General features: G+C 43.0%; 1 protein-coding gene across 1 annotated transcript in view; it reads right to left on the bottom strand.

Moving 5' to 3' along the window:
- The window catches only part of DOCK4 (dedicator of cytokinesis 4), a 262,080-nt gene extending 241,065 nt beyond the window's left edge, over window positions 1-21,015 (bottom strand). Inside the window, exons 1-3 of the mRNA XM_075727861.1 lie at window positions 20,971-21,015; window positions 20,028-20,353; window positions 18,155-18,251 (exon numbers count right to left, since the gene is read on the bottom strand). Coding sequence (XP_075583976.1) covers window positions 18,155-18,251; window positions 20,028-20,353; window positions 20,971-21,015 — 468 coding nt within the window. The remainder of the gene's footprint in view (window positions 1-18,154; window positions 18,252-20,027; window positions 20,354-20,970) is intronic.
- Between the last annotated feature and the right edge of the window lie 1,277 nt (window positions 21,016-22,292).

Here is a 22,292-nt window from a genome sequence, read left to right as displayed (position 1 = left end):
TCTTCCTTCCATTGCCTCCAAGTCTCCTCTCTCAAATACTTCCCTTGACAGTTTCAAGCTCCCACTCCTAAATATCTGCTGTTTCAAGCTCCCACTCCTAAATATCTGCTCTCTGGTTTCATCTTACCAAATTCAGATTTTCTTTCCAACCACTTTTCCCTTTTAGTGTGTTCCCACTTTGTATCTCCAAATTATGGGCAGAGTACAACTAACAAGTCATGGATGTAGCTAATGAGGAAGTTTCAATGGAGGTGAAACACCTGAACTTGAATAGTGGTGGACTTCAAGGTCTCCTTTTGTTTGATACATCAGCATCAGAAATAACTGTGAAGTCTAAGAAATAGCTGTTGAGTGTTGCCCAAAACCAACAGACCTTTTGTTTTCCTATAAGAATTACAGATGTTCCCTATAGTTAAGCCAACTGGGAGAGCTAACAGGCTGTCCACATAGCCCTGGGATTCTCTGTGTCCTTCAGGGTTTATCTGGAACATAGGATAACATTGACACCCTAATAAAACATAAGGAAAATGAGCAATTTAAAAAGAAATTTGGATATTTGAGGCAAACTTAATCTTGTAAAAGCAGCTGTTTCTACAGAAGATATGTACATGCTAGAGTCCAAAAAGTAAGTTTTCTAGACTTACTGTGCTAAATCTAGAAATAAATGAAAGCACTGTTATCAAAAAATACTCTGATCTTGCTGAAAAATGTTAATCCCAATCCTGCATTACAGATACTACTGAAATCTTCATATCAAGCAGAAATACCAATAGGAAATAAAAGTATTTCAGAAATACCTTAGGATAAATAGACATTTTTTAAGAAACTCTAATTTTACCTTGTCCATTTCCCCTTCCTTTCTGCTTGCTCCTCTCTCCCAGCAGCTGACAAGCTTCTAGTCTGATTGACAGACATGGGTAATCAGAGTTTGGTTTTGTTTAGGTACTTCAGATCTGTTTATCATGAAGTCTGCTTTTGATAACAAGGCCTTCCTGGTTCCAAACCTTAAAGAAGCTTAAATATTAACAAAAAAAATTGACGAGCACCTTTTTTTTTCTAGCAAGTATTTTCAAACACCTCTTATCAATCAGTCCCCATCCCCCTCCCCCCCCAGTTGTTGGCCACTCACACTGAATACAATTTGTCACATAAAACTAATGCAATGAAGATTTATTTATGCACTTAAGATTCTATTGGGCAAAACAGCTTAAGAACCAAGATCACTCTCTCCAGACTACACAAAAATTATCAATAGCTCATGTATGGCATGTTCACATCATATTTAACATGACATAACAAAGTCAAACTTTCAAGCCAGAATAAGTCTTTGTCCAGTGGCAATGTCTGGAGAACAGCAAAGAGAATATTGATCCCATTTCTTCTTTCAGTAACCTAATAAGGTAGGGCAAACAAATGATCAGCTCTCAACCCAGCTGTTGCTACACCTAACTGCTTTTGACATTGGTAGCATCTCTTGTCCAAATGTCTAAAACTGAAAAGGTTAAAAAAAAATAAGGCAAAACTATGCATTGCATTGCATCACAGAATTTCCAGTTTTCTTCATTTATTTTGAAAAATAAGGCCCTAAATTTTAGCCACAAAAAAAAAAAAACCTGGGCTTTATGTTGATTACTTACAATTTGGAAACAAAACACTAATTTTCCCTCATCACCTTTTTAAACTCTTCCTAGCAGACAGATGTCAAAATCTATCCAGGCTAAAGCCCAGATATCCTGAGCACGCAGCCAGTTAAAAAAAGTAAATAAGTCTCTGGACAGCTTGGACGCTCTAACAACTCTCTCTTTAGGGTATTTCAAGAAAAGCTGTTATTTGTTATCTTAATCCAGATACTACTACTTCAAACTTGCAGTGGCACATTGCTGGCATATAGCAATCTTGGTGACACAGTGTGTACACCACTGAACAAAAAAAAATCTCCATTTGACACTAAAAATCAGCTGACAGCATGTGACTTGCACAAGACACTAATAGCAAATGTTTCAAAGAGGTAATGTTCTCCTCAACTTATCTTTATAATACACAATTATTATACAATATTTTGCTACTTGGGAAGTAGAAACTTTATAAGCAGGACACAACACCAGAAATCTTCCTCTGTATCAGATGACACTAAGCCAGACTTCCACCCCCAAACTGTGAATGCTCACAAGTAGCCAGCTTTAAAAAGAAAATTGTTTCTTTGTGCATTGTTTAATTTCATTGTCTTTCTAATACCCTGAAAGCAGAATACTACAGACTAATTGGTAGAAGTTATACTGTTTTGTATCCTGTTTCAGGAATTTTGTGTGGTTTTTTTTTTAAACAAAGATTTTTCATCTTGTGTTGTGGGCTTGTTCTGTGGTAGGTTATTTTACAAAGCAGGGGAGGAAAAGAAAGAAAAGAGTGAAGGAATGCTGGCTTTAAAGTACATCTTTGGTACCCAAGAGATTAAAATCAGAAGAGAACATAAATATTTACTGCAGAAAGCCTGAGAGTGGGAGCCTAAGTGTTCCACTTCTGTTAAATAAGTTATCAAAACTAGTAAGCTATTCTTAAAGGATTCTTAACATTTCCATTGAAGCCTCTATAGCATGACAGTATAGAGGAAGCTAAGTTTGTTGACAACTTACACTGCCTCACCTTTACCTGGGAGCCTCATGACAATCCTCTAGGATGTCAAAGGGAAGCCTTGGGACCACCAGACACTATGGGGCAATCCAGCAAACTCCTAAATCCCACACCTACATGGACCTCATGCAGGCCCCCCTACACATCTCAGTGAAGTCTGCACAGCCACAACCTGATGCCAGATCCCATCACCCTAACACAGCAGATACTTTTTCAAATGCTGGAACGTGTAGGCATTCAACCCTCTTAACAGACTGTGCCTCACAGGCCAAAGTTCCCACTTCAGCATTGCCAAGTCACTGTAATCTGTCTAACAAGCAATAGAGCCAGCTAACATCATCACACTTGTCCAGCCAATATTGCAAGAATGTGCATAACTGACTATATTTAGATCAAATCCATAGCCAGCACCTGCTCAGCCTACTTCCGTCTCCTGCCCGAACAAGCAGCAAAAGACAGTCCAGGTAGTCAAGCGACCTTCTGAAAGATGCCATTTCTTGCAGGTATTACAGAATGCAATGGAAGCAAACACTAAAAGAAAAGTGAGTGTTCTTCAGCCATCTGCACAGCTTCTGCAATATTCCATCCTATTCACTCAGGTAGGCCAAGCCTGTGAGAACATCAATGCATGTATTAGTCTCTAAAGACAGAAAGGTGGCAAAAGCTGTGAAGCCAGGACCCTCTTTCACCATGAGGTGATGGTAAATTACACTCAGCAACACTTCTGTATACAGATGGCAGTGCCAGGTACAGATGCATTCTGAGCAGCATGGTACCACCAGGCATTTGCAGACACACAATATGGCTTCACACAACCAATGCTATGAGCACTCACTGCAACATGGGTACTGTCAGGATGGGCTGGAGTTGTGCCATGGCCTCGTGGACTCAGAGTGTTTCAGGGTATGGCTTCTCCAGGGCACTCTTCAGATGCAATGGATAAAAGCAGGAGAGATACAACTCTGTCCACTTAATTAATGCATTTTTAAAAGTGCAGGATAAAAACAATCCTTTGACATTCATATGATACCAGAAGTAATTTAAGATTTTTCTATTTTAAAATGTTTTAAACTTAAAATCCATGTGCACCCAAATCACTGCATCATGGTTGTATCTGTTACAAAAATGGGACAGAAACTTTAGAAACCGATAGCAATGTTTAACAGTGAGAAGTCACAGAACAGCCAACCCTTTTTTCTTCAGTTTTCATCAACCACAGACGTAACTCCTGAACTATCTCAGCTATGTCAGAGAATACAAGTACACAAGCTTTCAGTCAGCAGTGACAGACTGCTTTTCAGCATGCTGCTTTACAAACCAGGCACTGAGGTCATGTAATTTGGACATAGTCAATGAGCAGATCAGTAGTAGATGTGGGAACGTAACTCATTACTGGAGACTCCCCATTCAACACTCCAACCACGTTAGGCTATTAAGGGATTCATACTCAAAGGCATTTACCATTATGTCTCCAAGTCAGATTTACAACCCGTTTCCTTTTTCCTCTATTTTTCCATGTCAAAAAAAGATATGAACAAAGAACTTCAGCTGCATGTTTTGACAGTTTAAGGAATACCACCGTCACACCACAGCAGCACGTCAGTGCTACCTGGACTTTTTCCACTGGGGATAACCCCCAAGCTCATGTAGAGCAAGAAAGCTACAGTGTGACTGAGCAGAGCTACATGGCTGCTGTTGCGTCTTACAATCTGAAGTGTATGAGCCAGGTTGGGGAAAGCAAGCATGGAGATGCAGAAGCTGTCATCCTCTGTTCTTTTCCAATAAACCCATGCTTGAATGGCTAATGAAAATTCAAATGACTGCAAGAATTGCAAAGACCCCCAAGCGGTCTACAGCATAGACCTTACCCACATGATTTAATTTCTTTCTTTACAAAAGGCAATGCTGAGATGCCAGAAAACGAACAAAACCTACATTTGCAAAGGGAATGGAAAAACAGAAGCAGGTGGTCAAGTAGCTAAGCTGGCAGAGCATTTGGACAGTAGCCGAATGGCCTGAATTCGGTCTTTAGTAAGGTCACCAGTGTCTCCCACAAAACACACACAGCTGTATTACTTGAAAACTTCAATCATATTTGTGATAACAAAGCACTCTCAAATACACATTTAACATTACAGAAGTGAACTACAGATAGAACAGGCATTTAAAACATTTTAATATTATCCATTGTGATTCATCACTAAAAAGGCCACTTCACAAATATTGTAGGCATTCATCATACTTCTGCTGCACAGAGTCCATGATAACACAGGTTCAATTCCTATCACTCCCTGCAACAGCCCTTTGTGATAGTATTTTGAGCAGTACTGGCACACATGGACTCACACACACACTTACCCTGTTTTCTAACTAAAAGTGCCTGCCAGCAGCCCCAGAACACTTGCTCTAAGCAGCAGCCTCAAAAACACAAAAGTCCTGCAGTGTGCAATCAACCTTAGTTCAACAAAATCATGCTCATTCATCACTTTCTACACTTCTGAACAAAAAAATAAAAAGAAAAGTGTGTAATAAATGATATTTTTGGTACACAAATTCTACTAGTCTCTACATTTCACTGAGGTGAAATGAGATGGCACAGACAATACAGGGAATGTTAATATGTTTTGTACAGCAAACAAAGCATTTCTTTTAAAGCCAAGTGAACATGTCATTTAATCAAGAATGGTTTTGCCACTTGAAAGTTCACTTACAAATGAAATTCAAACTTGATTCCCATAAGCAACAGGACACTGACAGAATCCACTACCTTGGTGAAGCAGCACTAACAACAACATCTTACAGATACAGATAAGACCTGTAGTGTCTACATCTTTCAAAATCAACCACTGTCTCTGTCATCTGTAGGTCACATCAGCAACCGAATCCTCGAGCTGCAGCTAAGTACTGCCTATTTCTAGCTAATGCACTAGCACCTCAATGGTTAGAGCCCCTAACACAAGAAACAGCATCACCCTGTGAGCTCTCAGTTCAAGCACTCTTCTTTGGTCACAATTAAACATTGAACCAGAAGTTTCCAAGCAGCCTTCTGGAAGCGAGGATTGTATAGGTTCAGGAACAGCAAGCCCTTACTTAGCACCACAGGACAAGGACTTTTGATTAGCCCAAAGCTCATTAGCAACATTCAAGAATCTTTCTGAGTCGTTATCTAGCAAACTAAAACCCGCATGACCTACAAACTAAGATAAATACAACTGATTACAGAAAGCTCAAATCTGAGGTCCTCACCTAAAACCACACAACTAAACAAGATACCATGAAAATTCAAGCTGAATTGAGCACTTAAATCTTGGCATGGTCTTGTTTCTGAAGTGTGCTTTAATAAGATCCATTTAGCACCACAAGTAATGTTATATATCCTTTCCAAACCACAATCCCTGACAGCACACTGTGCAGGAATGACTGCCCAGAAGATCTGCTCCCCCCACCATCTTTATTCTGCAAGTTTTGCAGCAAACCTTAATTACAACTTCCTTACTGGACAGGCAGGCAGCAGATGCCACAAAGAGACCATCAGTGGAGCAAAGAAAGCTTTTGCAAAGCTTCCCACACTTTTATATTTTTGTGCCTTTCACTACAGTCATAACTCCTCCTCACTCTCCATGCCCAACTACCAGCTTTTCCCTCTGTCAGCTCACTGGTAAACCCTTCTGCAAGTCCCACTTCATGACCTGATAAAACAACATGACAATTCCGACCTCTCTGCCCCTGCCTGTCACTTAACTTAGGCTCCATAATCCCTCATCCAGTCACTTCCCAAGCCCAGTACTGACCGTCCTCTGACCCACCCTGACCATTGGGGTTGCCAAATCTAACTTCCTAGGCACATCTGTCCAAGTCTCCATTTCCAACTGAAGCTGCTGCAGCAACCTGCAAACTTCCCTATTTTCAAAAAAGGCCCTCCAAAAAAGTTACAAATAAAAATAAATACTTAACATAAGCGTTTTCAGTTCACTTCATGATTTATAGCAATTCACCTTTGCAAGAGTAACAAAGCATAGCAATTCACCTTTGCAAGAGTAACAAAGCAAATAGTTTCTAGGTAAAAACAGTTTGTAAGTAACTGCAAAATAACTGGCATAAGATATTTGTATGTAACTCCACACAACTGTACAGATAAGTTTCTTTTTCATATTATCAGAAAAATAAACTAATGTAGCCTAAACTAACGTTGCACAGAAAGTGCAGAAAGGATTGTGTTATTTGGGAGAAGCACATGGGTAATTTAATTAGGGGGAAGGGTAGAAGTTCTGGTTCTAAGTCATTATTGTAGAAGATGTTAGAAGAGCCAAGTGCCAGAAAAGCCTGCCAAGTGCTATTCACCCACACACACACGAGCGTATAATGCTGACTTGAAGAGAGCTCGGTATGAGATTACAAAGCAAATTATATGAAATCCTGCTCCATCTCTAAGCTTGGAGAATTTGAGGTATTTAAATCAGGTATGCTATACTGTTTATGTGCTGCAACATTTTATACTAGCAGTGTCAGTGCTTCGGTGCAACATCTGAAGCCACAGCATTCCTCTTGCCTCCACAGGGCCTGCAGGACATACCACAGGCTGCAGGAATGCCTTCACACATTCATTAAGTCAACATCCATACAGAACACAAATTTCTTTTTAGCTAGTACGTAATAACTAATACCAGGAAAAAGGCAAAGAATTTTATGGCTGAACTACACACTGATGAATTTCTGGAGCTAAAGTCTTCTACAGAAGAAGAAAAATGACCACATAATGGAATTACTCAGTATCCAACCTTTGGAACTAAAAAGAAGCAAAGCCAGACCTGCCCAAACAGCTTTCCTATTAAATATAGATCTGAGGAGACCAAGCTATTCTTTTCCAAATCACTTGTATATTTTATCATTAAATTGTCTTTGTATGTACCCTTCTGTACAAGGTATCACCCATAAAGCACTTCCTTTTGCAAACTGGTATTGTAGATTTGTAAAAAAAACCAACCCAAGAACCAAGGAGCATGTATACAGATGTGAAGGTTAAGGGTTACGTAAGCTATCTTTGCAAAAAGCAACAGTAATACCAATGCCTGATAACAACTGCCTGCCCGTAAATTTTAAAGGTGCTTCAAGGATTCAAAACTTCAGGGGGAAAAAGTAAATACTGACATTTGCAGACAAGTTACATACTTTAAGGTCATGGTATGGAACTTTTCGTAAACAGAATCCTGGATCTGAGCCATCCCAATGATTATCAGACATACAATAGCTCTTTTCTCCCCTCACCTCCCAGTTCATTGTGGTAGGGCTGAACAGCAGGGACACACAAATTCAAAGCCATCCATGTATGAAAACTTGTCGAAAACACTCAGCAACTGGAAGCGTGTCACAAGCAAGGCAACTGCCAACTTGATGAAACTTGAAAAAATACATACACAGGCTCTGTATCACATTCCAGTACCTATTCTCATACTTTTCTGTACATCAAGCACACCCACCACACACTCCCGGGGGTGTTTTAAATTAAAAAAAACCATGCTTTGAACACAGAAGTCAGTTCATAACTACTCTAATTAAAAAGGGGTGGAAGACACCCAAGAAAATGCCTCCAATATGATAAATATTATGTATATGTCACCTCCTAGCTTTATAGCTACCATACCAGAGAAGTTGTAAGGATGCCGTTTCACATTTAAGAGACATTGAAAAGTCTGGTATCCCCACAGATCACGGGCAAATCAAGCAATTCCTCTTGTGCTAAAGGTGCTCTTCATGTGTCCAAAAGTTACTTTTGGTACAAAACAAATGTTGCATAATTAACAAAAGAGTACTTTCTCTAAGCTTGAGTCCCAGTTTTTGGGCCTAAAGAAAAGACAGCAGTCAGGCAAAGGAGCTGGGTGATGGAGGACAAGAGCCAGAAGAAGGGAACATGGCTGTGGCAGTGCAGGATGCCCGGGCACTCCACCAACAGTTTCCAGGAGGGCTATCACAGAGACATCCACAGCAAAGGAGAAAATGGGACAAGACTAGTAGATATAGCGGGAAGGAACAACTGCCAAGGCTTCTTCCTCAGAGTTATCCCCAGAACTGTCCTGACTGAAGCAGCAGCAATGGTAATGCTTAAAAGCCATCATTTTATGAGAAGCGGCAGTTCTCATTAATTTGAGGGCATTCAAGTTCTCATATCAACCACATTATTATGTTACCATTCTAAAATATGTATTTTTATTTTATCAGGCAGAAGCGTTCATTTTTCTTTCCCATATTACTATATTGAAAGGACTCAAAGTTTATCTGTTTAAGTTCTGGATGCAGCAATGATACACAGACCTCTCAGAAGGATGTTAGAAGTATTACATCTGTGCTCATTTTCCTTTATTTTGTTACTTACATCTCACTGAACTCCTGCTGTAATTTACCAGTTCTCAGTTCTGTCACTGTTCTACCTTTTTCAAAAAGTTTTGCTCCATGGCAGTTAGACAAATTTTACATCCACAGAACTGAAGTTGCACCTTTAGAGGTTTTTAGTTTCTAATCTTGTGACACTCAAACTATTTTAGAAGCCTGCTCAGAGTTGACAAGAACCAGTCCCAACTTAACGTCCAAAACATGTGCTTGGGCAGTTGTTCTTGTTGCATGTGGAGACAAAGTTTGATATAGAGAAGACAGGCAATTGCTTACTAAGCAGCCTCTAGAATAGGAAAGCACTTACTACCACGCTGGTCAAAGTGCTCAAATTAAGACTGTATCTGAACAGCACTAGCAAGTAGGAGTAACCTAAAATTTGTAAGAGTTTTAGAACTAACAGTGGGTTCAGTAAACAGCACACTCATGAATCCAGACCAAACAGCTGGATGACAAGACATACAATTAAACTACTTCAGCTTGGTATTTGTTCCTGCCCCATGCAAACAGCCATATACTCTTTGACAGACCAACTACCTTTCTCTTCAGGCTGCAGCTTTCCATTACACCTCATCCGATGCACCTGCAGGTTTGACGGAGCAAAGCAGCTTCCTTTGCACAGCAGCAAGCCAGCCCCCCCCCCCCATCATCCAAGGAAGCCAGGGCCTTCAGAGCCACACACCCAGCAGGCTCACCCTGCAGCCAGGTCCCATTCAAGGCTGAAAGAGCCCCACCGCTGGCACCACCAGTATAGCACGAGGAAGCACTGGTATGCTGTGGCTGCAAGGCACTTCAAGCAAGACACACAACGAGCACTGGGGTCCTGCCATCTTTTGTACTTCCAGCTGCACCCTCCCTCACCTCCCCCATGCTGGCACACATACTTTGGCAGACAACCCGAGCCCAGCTAGAGGTGCTGATCCAGCAGAAATCCCTCCCTGCCAAAAAAGTGATTAGTTTTCAGCCAGAGCAGCTCTTCTCAACTGTTCATCACAGAAGCTGTTACAAGGGAGCAGGGAGGAAGCGCATGGCCAGAGCTGGGCGAGCACCAGAGCTGGCCTGGCCACCGTCATGCTGGTCCCCGGTTACTTTCTGCTCTCCAAAGTTTCCCCACACATATACTCAAAACAATATGCTATTCCGAGTTTCCTGAATTACTTTAACATATGGTACTGTAGCTGTGCATATTCCTATCCTACACAAACCCCATATTTTTACGTAAAACCTGCTATTTGTAGCCTGCAGAGTGCTTTTGAGGTTTTGCATAAGGTATGTAAAAACATAAATGGCATTTTACAGAGGTCATTAAAAAGCCAAACTTATGACAGTTCTGCAAACAACAAATCCACTTCATAGATTAACCAAAAGAGTTTAACTTGCTAGTTTAAAAGAGTCCATTCAACACTTAGCTAAATAAGTTTATTGTGGACCTCTGCTTCTCTAAAAGCAAGCATCTCCCCATCAGTCCAGTCCCTTTCTACTTGGTCATTATTTTGCTGAGGAACCCACAAAGAGAGGCAAGGCACATTGATAAAGACCGCAGATCTGTCAGCTGTACAACCACATTTCCACCTCAATTACGATGCCGTTAACCGGCTGCTCAAAAAGAGAGCCAGAGGCAATATTTATCAATATAAATTCAGCCAGATCTTCATAAGAATCATCATGAAAACCTATGTGATTTCTCTAATGTTACAGTTGAACTTTTTCTGTTTACTAGGTTACATTTTTCTGATTACTGTGGGAAAAAGAGGGAACCACATAATTTGTGCCTGTTTAATATGACAACTAACCTCTGTACTTTCTCAGCCATCTTTAAAACTGGTGTCATTTAATATACCCATTACATACACATTTTTAGAGGCATTGCTATTCAAGCCCCAGTCTATTCAGCAGAATGGAGTCTTTGCAAAGCGAAACGAAGAAACACTTTCCTTTGCATGCAAATACATTAAAACCCAACAATTTTCAGTCTTTAAGACTTCCCAGTGAATTTTCTGGATGTAAACATGCATGCCCACACTGAAGCTTGAAGACACAAAAGCAGCAGATGTGGTCTAACACTGACCAACAGACAGGTAGCAGCAGCAAGACTGACACCATTCATCCTTCATGCTGCCAGGAAGCCAAGGCTTTTCATCAAGGGAGCAAGTTTGAAATACTCCTCCTTAAAGCACAGTATGATTGCTCAGTTTGCAATAAAGCTACTATTTATATGAAAAAAAGTTTTAAAAAATAGCGTTTTCCAGAAGCAACCACTGACAGTAGCTTAAAAAAATAACTCTTCAGGTAACTATGGAGTAAGTGATTTCCATATTACCCTGTCTCTGAATTTGGAGAGCCCATTACCTCAGATCCCTCTGAATACTGGAATACTGTTTACCATGTTACATCTCCAGATACCATCTCCAAAGAACATTAAACTCTAAAACCAACAGTTGCCTTGCATGCAAGAACACACACTTTCCTGGAAAAATAGATATTATTCTGGTATTTTACCTCTTTTCAGCATCTTTTACTTTTGAATGCTTTTTTCAATTAGTTGGTGGAAAGAAATTGTTCAAAGTCTTTTGATAATTAAATCATTGCATACAAGTTAGGCCTTTTGTAGAAAGAGACAGACAAGTCCTTTTGTCTTCTGATCTGATTTGCAAAAAAGAAAAACTGTTTAAGTTATTAATTTAGCTTTCTAGTTATGTAAGCAACTGGAGTATCTGTAACTCAAGATGCTTACTGTTATCACTGACATATGTTCCCCAAGACATATATAATGGAAAAATATGTGCAGGCAGACATCTCCACCCTTACTTTACCTTTTCAACCTGGCAAGCAATAGGAATAAGCCCATTTGTTCAACACAGCTGAACACTCAGAACCACATCTGGCCCAATGAGAAGAATTTTAGCTTTTGGGTCTTGTTATTCCAAGAGGAAGAAAGGATATCATGAAGTAATATCATTTTGGCTTGAGTTATAATTAGCTACACAATTTTTTTCTGATATGGGTGGGTGGAAGAAGATTAGTAAGTATAGCTACAGTAACGAACTCTGTACAGAACCAACACGTGCTCTCTTACACCGAAATAGAAGAACAGGGATCTTCTGTTTTCCACCTTAGGATTTCCTCTTTTTTTGTCTGAAGTTTTACAGACAAAAAAAAGGAAGGAAGCTGGGGGCTGTGGGGGTGGGGGGGGAGGTAGAGGAATAGGGAAGAGACAGATAAGTGAAGAATGTTTAAGAAGTTTCCACTATTAACCATGAATAACACAGCAGCTCTGCCAGCTGGTGTCCACTAAATTGTTTTAAAAATACATGCTGATTTCTTCCTTCTTTTTCACAGTAAGAGGGGAGGCAAGGTTAACACCAGAAGGAGCAATTCTGAATCCCATGCAAAGGCAGAAATTGCAAGTCAAGCTCTGTATTCTCACTGTATTAACAGACCTAGTACAGATGTTAGGAAAGGAACCACACAGCCTAGGAAAGAGGCATACTCCTTCAAGGTACAAAATATTAGCCAACTTTATTCCTTATAAAAACTACCACTATCACTTACAAAAAAAAAAATCAGTATAACAACCCGCAACCCATCTCTATACTGCTTAGTTTCAGGGACTGTACCTCACAGCTGTACCTATGGAATCAGAAGTAACATTATGAACCACAGATGACATTTAAGTTTCCCAATGCTACTTTTTTTCCCCCAAAAAAAATCAGACGGTACACTTAAAATCAAATAGCCATCTTTAAACAGGGCTTTTCCTCAGAAAAATAATATTGTATATTGTGGGTAACATTATCTACAAAAGCATGAATGCTATTTCATATGAGTACAACTATTTTGTACTTAGTCTACAACATATCTACAGCTTAAGCATCAAGCTGTTACCCATTGCTATATAAAATCATAATGAAATGTGGTATTATATAATAATTTATATATAATTATATATATAATTTTGCGGCTAACTTGCATGTAACTTAGGTCACAAAACAAAGCATCAGAAGCACTGGTTTCCCCCTGCCGCAGCATCTCATATATGCTTAGCTCACTACACTACTCTGGAGAAAAGTTAAAATAAGGCTTCATGGAGTAATCATTTGCTTTCTGCACTGCAACCTGTAATTTCAGAGAGTTTCAAAAAACGGAAACATTATCCTATTATGTGGGCAATGATTTACGCTAGCAAAAGAAAATGCTTTGTTTTAAAAATCAAAACTAAACAGAATTCAGTAACTTCTATTATAGAAGAGCCCCTATTGTGCAGTTGGTGCTCACCTCTTATCCACAGCATATAAAGATTCCTATACACTCAATGCAAATTAGTCATGAAAATGTGTTAGTACACACCTTTATAGTTAAGAACTCATTTTGCATTACTAAATAAAACTCAGAAGTCGTAAGTTCAGTGCAAACAACAATAAAAATCAAACCAAGAAATCCCAAGTAATGGATTTGAAAGGGCACTCCATCTCTTCTCTGCTGCAGAAAGAACTGAACAAGCTCATCACTCAGCTACTGATTGCGCAAGACCAGCCACTGCCTGCTTCCAGAGTCCTGAAAGGACACGGACACACACTTGAAATCCAGTAACACAGAAAGCAAAACTGTAATAAATTTAATGTTATTCCTCAATATTATTGAGGAATTCTTATTGTGAGTGCTGCTAACTAACATCGCCATTTTCAAGTCTATTACCTCATCTACGATTTGTGGTTTTCTATACACAAACTATCAAGAAAACAAAACTCAATGTACTAGAGAGCTGAGTAAACAGACTTCACCCACTTTCAGTTGTAATGATTTCAGCTGTTACTGTTAAAGTAGATAAACAATCACATGTGAATCTGAAAAAAATAAATTGACTTGGTTCTTTAACTGGAGGAAAGATGAAAGGTACAATCAGTATCAGCAAGGGGGGGTCCCTTATATTAGCTCTCCTTGAGAGCACATTTTTTTACCTCAACCCCTGAGATGACTGTGTTGGTGTTTTTTCAATCCTGCAAAACTGATTTGATCCTATTTTCTTACTCAAAACAACAAAAAACCAATCACAATGCATTATAAATTGCAAAATCTAAGCTTCTTTCTTTGTCCCTGTAGCACAGGTGACTTTCAGAGCTGCACAGTTGGCAGGTCTCCTATCCACCCTTGAGCAGCTGGAAGTTAGATGGGCTTTTTTTTCAAACAAAACATTTCAGGTGCCCAAGAATGCAGAGTTGACAAGTTATCATATCATCTTTAAACTGTATAACTGGGAACATGCATTCTGAATAACTAGAAACATGCATTTTGAAGAAAAACAGAAGAGAGCTATCACTTCAGTCTCTTGTCATTGTAAAGATCTGAAAAAATACGTTCCTTTAAACATACAAAGGCAAACGAATGGTAAATCATTGTGGCATCCAAGCATCTTTAGTTGTTAAGAGAAGCAATGCATGATGAGCCAGCTCTGCTTCTGTTAGCAAGTACAGGTCCTAAATTGCGTCTCTCAAAGCTGTCAGACAAGGTGCTTCCAACAGGCTTATGTGAGAAAGGAAATTTGGGAGCCAGCATGGCTGACAAACAGGAGGAATAGTATGGAAAAGAAGTGCCATTCGCTAAGGACACATAAGCAGAAATAATCAGCTGACAAATACAGGATGGGAGAATGACTGTCTAGACAACAGTCTTCCGGAAAAGGATCTGAAGGATTGATTAGCAGTTCCCAACTGAACATGAGTCAATGCGATGCTATTGCAAACCTCACACCAGGAATGACAGGCAGACTCATTGCCTAAAGCACACACTAAAAAAATTTTCCTGCTTTACCTGATAAAGCTTTCCTGTCCAGTTTTGAACATAGATCAATTGGTCAAAGATAAGAACAACATTATCTACAAGGAAAGGACGAAATAACTGGAGCTATTTCATACAAGGAAAAGGAAACAGTCTTGGCAAGCCTTCATATACACGTAACAATACATGTAAGAGGAAAACTACTCCGGTGGTAAACACTTTCTGATAGTAAGATTGCTACGTACTGACTACAGAAGTTCCAGATACTCTGTTATGAGCATTTTAAAGAACCTGCTGGCAAACATCCTTCAGAAGTGACAGATAAAGTTGACTTGACCTTAAGAAAGTAGCGCACATTAAATCTCTCAAAACTCTTTCTAAACATCATCTTATGTTTCTATTAATCATCTCCAAAACAAAATCAATCCTTTGTATTACATAGTTAGAGACATTTATGACAAATTAAATGCATGCAACTAATAAATAAAAATGGGTATCTCCCTCCAGGTTAGTCTCCTGGCTTCCAAATCACTGGGAAGGGGACAGCAGTCACCTCCGAGGCATTCTGCCCAACTTCTCACAAGAGGACAAATAGTAAGAAAACGAGGAAAAGCAAACCAAGATGTTACTCAATTATGTACACGGTTACATGCAAAAAATGCCACAGTAACAAAAGAAATTCCAGACTGAAACTGAAGCAAAACCTTTGGATTTCAACCCTTCTGTGCAGAACCACAAAGACATGCTTGAAAGGACTTTGTGGGGTTACCTAGTTTGTTCCCCTGTACCTTCACAGAATCAACTACAAATCTAGTAGCAAGAAAAACCACAAAAAAAACACCCATGCACAACACTCAAAGTCTCTCAAAACTAAAGAAATGAAGCAACACATCTCCCAGGGGTGCAAACTCTTCGCTCAAAGTGCCTTGTCTCAGTTGCTGGATACATTCAAGTGTCACAAATGATCCAAGCAGTCAAAATGTTCTCCTCAGGATTTTCCCTGATCCCAAGCCTCAAATTATGGAGAACTTTATAGACCAAAATCTCCATGCTGAATTACACTCAGAAATGAGCCGGAAACTACGGAATGTGGTAGAAAACATGTTCACCTTGAACCAGGCTACAAATGTGAAACTCTGTTTTATTCTGAAGTTTCCATTTCTGGGCTGCAGGTTAGGGAAACAAAGAGATGTGTCAAAGGCAGACACTCTTGCAGCAGTGCAAAAAGTTGCTGATATCTGCATGGTAGGCGTAAAATAACCAATTATAGCTTCCTTGACAGAGGAGTTAGTGACTCCATCACGTGCTGTCTGAGCTCCCAGAAGCAATCACAGACTACATTAGCCTGCGCTAGATAACAAACAAAACCATTCTGCCTTTCAGCAGGGAGACTACATTCTCACCTTCACTCTGTATGTTATTTAATTCACCACTGTTCCATCATCTTTTGGCTAAACCTGACCCAGCTAGTAGCCACACAAGTCCGAAACTGAGAATGGTGGCAAAAAACCTCACCACAGTGAAAGAGGAAGAAAAACATAGTGTCATCAGTATACAGCTAAATGTGAAATAACACCAGCCTTCAAAAATCTTCTCCAGTAGCTCCAGATATGTAGTGAACAGGAAAGCTGAGATCTCTGAAAGGCGCTATGTAAGGTGTTAATAAACCAACCAGCTCTGGGCTGTCCTTGGATGGTAAAAGACATTCAAAACACCACATCCATACTAAAGACTCTAGATTTTTGGAGGCAGCTATTAAAAAAATCCATTTAAAACTCCTGATTTAGTCTTATTTTAGGGTAATTTCACCACTTCATCAACACTTAAGTTAAGGCTAGTCTTATGACCAAAATGACTTTAAAATCTCCACCTTCATATTCTACTCTCCAACAGAATATAGTCAGTGGGTTGTTTTGGGTTTTTTTTTTTTTGTCCAAAAGCTGTGAGTCGAGTTCATTCCATTTCTGAAAGACACTGAAAGTTACTGCTTATATAGAAGACCAGGAAAATATCATCTTTATCTGACTGACATCCTAAACTGTTGTAAAAGCCTCCACAACAATGTGTCATGTGTCAAAAATCTTCCTATAGCAAAGACCCACGCGTTTTCCATCTCAGATAGCTAGAACTCAGGGAGTATTTCATAAAAGGAGAATTGGCTCCCACTGCTCCAGTGAAGTGAAGAGAGCACTGGTATCCTGCCAACTACATCTCAGTGCCCCACGGTACCTCACCTTCACTTATTTGCAGGTGGCCAGGCCCACAAACAGTCACAAGCTGTAACGAGAGAACAGAGATCATCCTCCAACTGTTCATTAGCCAAATGGGGTTCATGAGCCCCAAAATGCACTATGTATTGCCCTGCCTCACCCCTAAACAATTATAAGGCAGCTTGACAGAAGTTGTGGATATAGATCATTATTAGTGGTCATATTAGTGTAAAGCAAAAATACAAACTGAATTCCACATAGAAATGTGAGGCAAGATCAATATAGAAAGGGAAGAAATAAGATTGAAGGCTTCATTTGTACTATTTGGGGATGGATGAAAAGAAGTGATTGTGTTAAACAAAACACATTACATTAGAAGTCTAGCACAGTTTTTGACAGAGATACAGTGTGACATTAACCACATAGCCTTTGTCTTTTTGTTGTTGAGCTGAACAAACCAAGCTCATTTACAGTAAAGTTAGCTTGCAGTCAAAAAAAAGCGATTACAGCATGAAGATAAAGATGTCTTAGCTATCTTTCAAGAGGATTGCTAGCAAGACTAGTCTGGCTGCAACTCAGAACAACAGGTCACAAGCCAATTGATCTGGCTTTTGTCTATGTGCTAGTCAATACTGCTCCTGTGATCAACTAATACACCCCTGTCTTTTTCCTCCTATAAGCCTCAGCTTACAGCACAAAGTAATTTGATCCTTCCGTTTCTCCATCTATAGAATAGGAGATGGCCACACTTCATACCCCCTTGGGAAGGCAGATTTATGGCTTAACTACACTAAAAATACCAAGCACTATTTAAACTTGTCCGAGTTAAATTGGTATATCTTGCTGTACAGAATGACTTCAGGATCTGGAATACCATTCTGCTTATAAATTAGATGATGCATTCAGCAACTGTTTTTAATTATTCTCTTAACTAATCTTTCCATCCTTATCCAAAAGAGGCCTTCCTGAGAAACACCGAGAAGCTTTGTGCTCAGTATAAGAAGGCGAATCGCCTACATTCCAGAAAGCGTAACTGCATCCTTACAGATTCAGGTAAACCTGCAGATCTGGTGAGACAAAAAGAAACTGATCCTCTATATTCAGGCTAACACATCTACCAGATTTACATACTATTAACAGCAAAAAAAAAATCTTACCTCTCCTACCCTTACATCAGCATACTTTGCACTAAATACTCCACATAACTGACCACTGGATCTTTTGTGCGATGCCATTGCTAGTTTGACACAACAGCTGAAAGCGCAATTCAAAACATATGGGATTTCAAAGTGAAATACAGAAGTTTAACCTTCTGTTCTGAAAATAAAGATATCAAAACCCAGACAAAGCAAACTGTCTCAGACCAGAAATATCCCAATGCCTAGTTCACCTTTAGCATCCCGAGGGATAATACATAACTGACAAAAATCTATAGCTTTAGAAATAAAAACACGTGACACCCTTTTTACTGCAGTTATAAGTGTAATAATGTTCTTCATTATGGCAGTATGTCTATCTACTAGGAAGTGAGCTGGCAGCGTGCCTGCCTACTAGTAAATGAACTCAAAGTAAAGCAACCTGCTCAGTAAAAAGCAATTAGATACTGTCAGTGGCTAGCAAGCAGAAGTTTAAAAATTTGCGGAAGACTGTTACTTGTATCAACTACCCCTCAAAGTGGGAATCGGTCAGGCTGTGCAATTGAGGAACAGCCACCTGGTTACCAGCAACCCTTCAGTGCAACCAGGTGGCTGTTGCCTGGTTATTCATCCATTTTGGCATGTCACAGCAGAAATGTGCAGCACACAGCATGTGCTGCAAAATTCAGATTGAAAATGCAGATGAGGTCTGATGTTGATGCAAGCCCTGAGCTCTTTATACAAAGGATACATATGCTTGGTACAACTAATCGGGATTCTCCAAGGGATTTTATAATGCACCCATTCTACCAGGGCAGATAAATGCATCAGTATTAAAAAAAGGCTGCTTGGAAACATAATAATCCCATCACTAAAAAAAGAAAATATATAAGCAGGTCTGTGGTGCAAAATGCAAGTTTGATCTATGAAATTCACTTTACATGAAGTTTAAAGAATTATACAGCAAGATACAACTCTTTCTCCTGCCTTCTCTACCACTGCTATAGAGCACAATAGCTTACGCGGTAATTGGGTGTGAAGATTTTGCAGACAGCCCTCATCATGCAGGTGAGTGAGCACATAGCATCAAACGCAGTCCAAGAGAAAAACTGTATTACTTTAGGTTAGTATTTCAACATTTTGCAATGGTCATATGAATCACGATATCACCCCCATCCTAGGGGTACAGAGGACCCAAATTGAACAGTGGCCTTTTGTTACTATCTTGAATAGCCTTTTGGAAGGCAAATGACAGAAAACCATGGAATGAATTTAAATAAGAATAAGCATCTTTTTGTGACGATATTATATTTAAACTAATAAAGAGGATCTTGGCAGTTAACTGCATTTTCTGGTTGATCCAAAGGAATTCTTGAGAAATCACAACTGTATCTCTTCAGAAGGCATAAGATTTCAGTGACACCAGCCCTGATACGTGAGGAAGAGCCGGACAGTGATCCATGTGTAAGTACCTGAAAAGGCTCACTACACATAGAAAAGCTTATTTAAGGGCTATCACCTCATTGTTTAGTGACCGGAGCTAGTTATTCAAATAAGGGGAACAGTGTTTGGCTGCTTGTTCTCAGTATTATAGAAGATGCTCCAGAGTGATTTTTAGGTCATAAATCAGGGAAGAAAAAAAAAAAAAAGCTTCAGTTGTGAAATAGCACACTATGCTCAAAAATAAATTTTAAAACCCAACAAATAGACCGAGAGGAGGGCTGCAGCTTGAAATACTTGACTGCTAATATCCAGCATGCCATTCCAGGGAGTCCCAGAGTGGTTTTTAAGCCTCTGCCCATCCTCGTAAAGAAAGGCGGGTGGCAGGACTAATCAATATCTCGCAGCCCAGCTGTGACCTGGCAAATAAAGAAGTCAAGAAAATAAATCCCACCGATGACCTCTGTAATTTAACGTTCGGGAGACGGCAACACCTGGGACGATCTCCAAACGGGACGGAGCGGCGGGGCGCGGGGCTGGCGCCCGCGCTGCTCGCCTGCCAGGGCGCCGCTTCCGCACGCACGGACACGAACACAAAGGAGGGCTCCGCGCTCCTCCCGCTTGCTCCCCAAGAGCCACAGCTCCGCGGTCAAACGCGACGTGGGCGGACGGAAAGCTGCTCGCTACGCTAGCCGGTCCGCGTAACAGTGCGGCTGCATCTGTGTCAGAGGGGGCTGTTGTCCGGGACGAGCCACCGGAGCTCACCCGGTGCTGGCGGTTCTAATTGGGGGGGGTCAAAAAAAAAAAAAAAAATACCACAGCGAGCCTCCGCGATCACTTCGCAAGTCAAATCAAGGGGCTTCAGAGCCCCGCACCGGGCGGTTGAATAAATAGGCAAGGAAGCGCGACTGCCACAAGCGGCACTTTGTCCGGTTCCCACCGAAGCAGCCACAAAACCCCCGACGCGCGAACAATGCCCGCGGCCCCGCTCCCGCTCCGCCCCGGGGCGCCGCCGCCGGAGCCCGGCTCCCCGCCGGGGCGCCGCCGCCAGCGGTGCCTTTTCAGGCTGCTTTGTTCCCCGCGAAACATCAGCCTTTCCCCGCAGCGCCGGCGGGGAGAAGCCGAGCGGCCGCCTCGGAGCAGGGGACCGGCCCCGGGGCCGCGGCTCGGGCAGCGGCCGCCCTTTGTTGCGCCCCCGGGGAAGGGCCCGCTCCCCGCCGGGACCCCCGCTCCCCGCCGCGACCCCCGCCGCGCAGAGAGGGCGACGCGGCTGCCCTCGCTCCCACGGGAGACGGCAGCAGCCCACGCCAGCCCGGCGGGGCGAGCCCGCTCCGCCGCGGGATGGGATGGGATGCGATGGGATGCGCTGCGCTCCGCGCCGCCCCGCTCGCTCTCACGCACTCACCCACGCCGTACTTCTCGTGCTCCGTGGGTATCCACATGCTCGCGGCGTGCCTCTGCCCGCCGCCACCCCCCCGCTCTCCCGCCGGGAGCGGCGGTGGCCGGCGAGCGCGTCCGCTGCCCGGCTGCTCCTCAGCCGCGGCTGCCCGGCGCCGGCGGCATTGTTCGGGCGGGCGGACGGACGGACCGACTGACTGAAGCGCGCTCGCCGCCAGCCACTTATATGCCCCGTCCCGCTGCACGCCGGGGAACGTAGTGCCTCGGCGCGGCCGCGCCCCTCCTCGCCCGCGGCCGGGGCAGAGACTACGAGCCCCGGCTGGCGCCGCGCTCCCCGCCGGGGCGGGGCGGGGCGGGGCGGAGCTCGGCTGCCGGAGGCCGCCTCACGCCGGGGCGGGGGGAGCGGCGCGGCGGCGGCATGGCAGCGGCCGGCGGGGCGGGCGGGCCGCCGGCGCGGGGAGGTGAGTGCGCTGCGGGGGGGCCCTCCGCTCCCCTGCGCCTCCCCTCCTCCCGGGGGCTGCGCGGCCCCTGGCCCGGGGCGGCGGGGCGGCCCTCCCGGGCCGTGGGACGGGGCCGGCGCCGCCGGGCGCTGGGGGGGGAGCGGGGAGACGGGCGGGACGGCCCGGAGCCGTCAGAGCCCGCCGCCGTGGGGACCCCGCCGCCGTGGGGACCCCGCCGGTCGCCCGTGGCAGCGGGGTCCCCGGGAGGGCCCCGGGCGGCCCCGTCCCCGCCGCCCGGTGTTTACAAGGGGCCTGAGTGGTTCCTCTGGTCCCGCTGGGGCCATTCCTCCTCTTCGCAAAGCCCCGAGTTTGGCACCTGAAAGGCTGAGGGGGCTGGGGGCGGTTTCGGCAGTGAGCTGTGCTGGAGAGGGACCTGGTGCCGGCAGCGTGCCGGAGGGGCGGCACATGGAGCTGATCGCCTGGGCGGCTTTTCGGCGTCTCCCATCAATCCGTATGTGGGGATGTACATGCGCAGAGACGTGTACAGATGGTGAACAGCGAGGAGCACTGATGGACTGTCGGGGGTGGCAGCCGGGGGTAGGGCAGGCACCTTAAGCAGGAAGAGCAGCGAGGGCTCCGTCCGTGTTGAGAGGCCTGTCTGCCCGTGCCCTTCTAGGAGCAGCTTAGCTAGAGCTCACCTTAGGTAAACTGCAAGAAGTCCTCAGGCTGAGCCCATCCTTGTTAGAGACACCCGGGCGTTGTGAGGCAGGAGCAAGAGCTCGACTTACATCTTCGGGTCCTGGGGGAAGGAACAGGTGGGAAAAAGGAAAAAAAGACTCCAGCGATACGATGCTGCTCTGCGGGCCTCACCAGGTACAGGC

The sequence above is a fragment of the Pelecanus crispus genome, chromosome 1 (genome assembly GCF_030463565.1).
Source record: "Pelecanus crispus isolate bPelCri1 chromosome 1, bPelCri1.pri, whole genome shotgun sequence".
In the NCBI taxonomy this organism is placed as follows: domain Eukaryota; kingdom Metazoa; phylum Chordata; class Aves; order Pelecaniformes; family Pelecanidae; genus Pelecanus; species Pelecanus crispus.
Note: the sequence above shows the minus strand (reverse complement) of the source record. Positions and strands in the feature narration are given on the sequence as shown.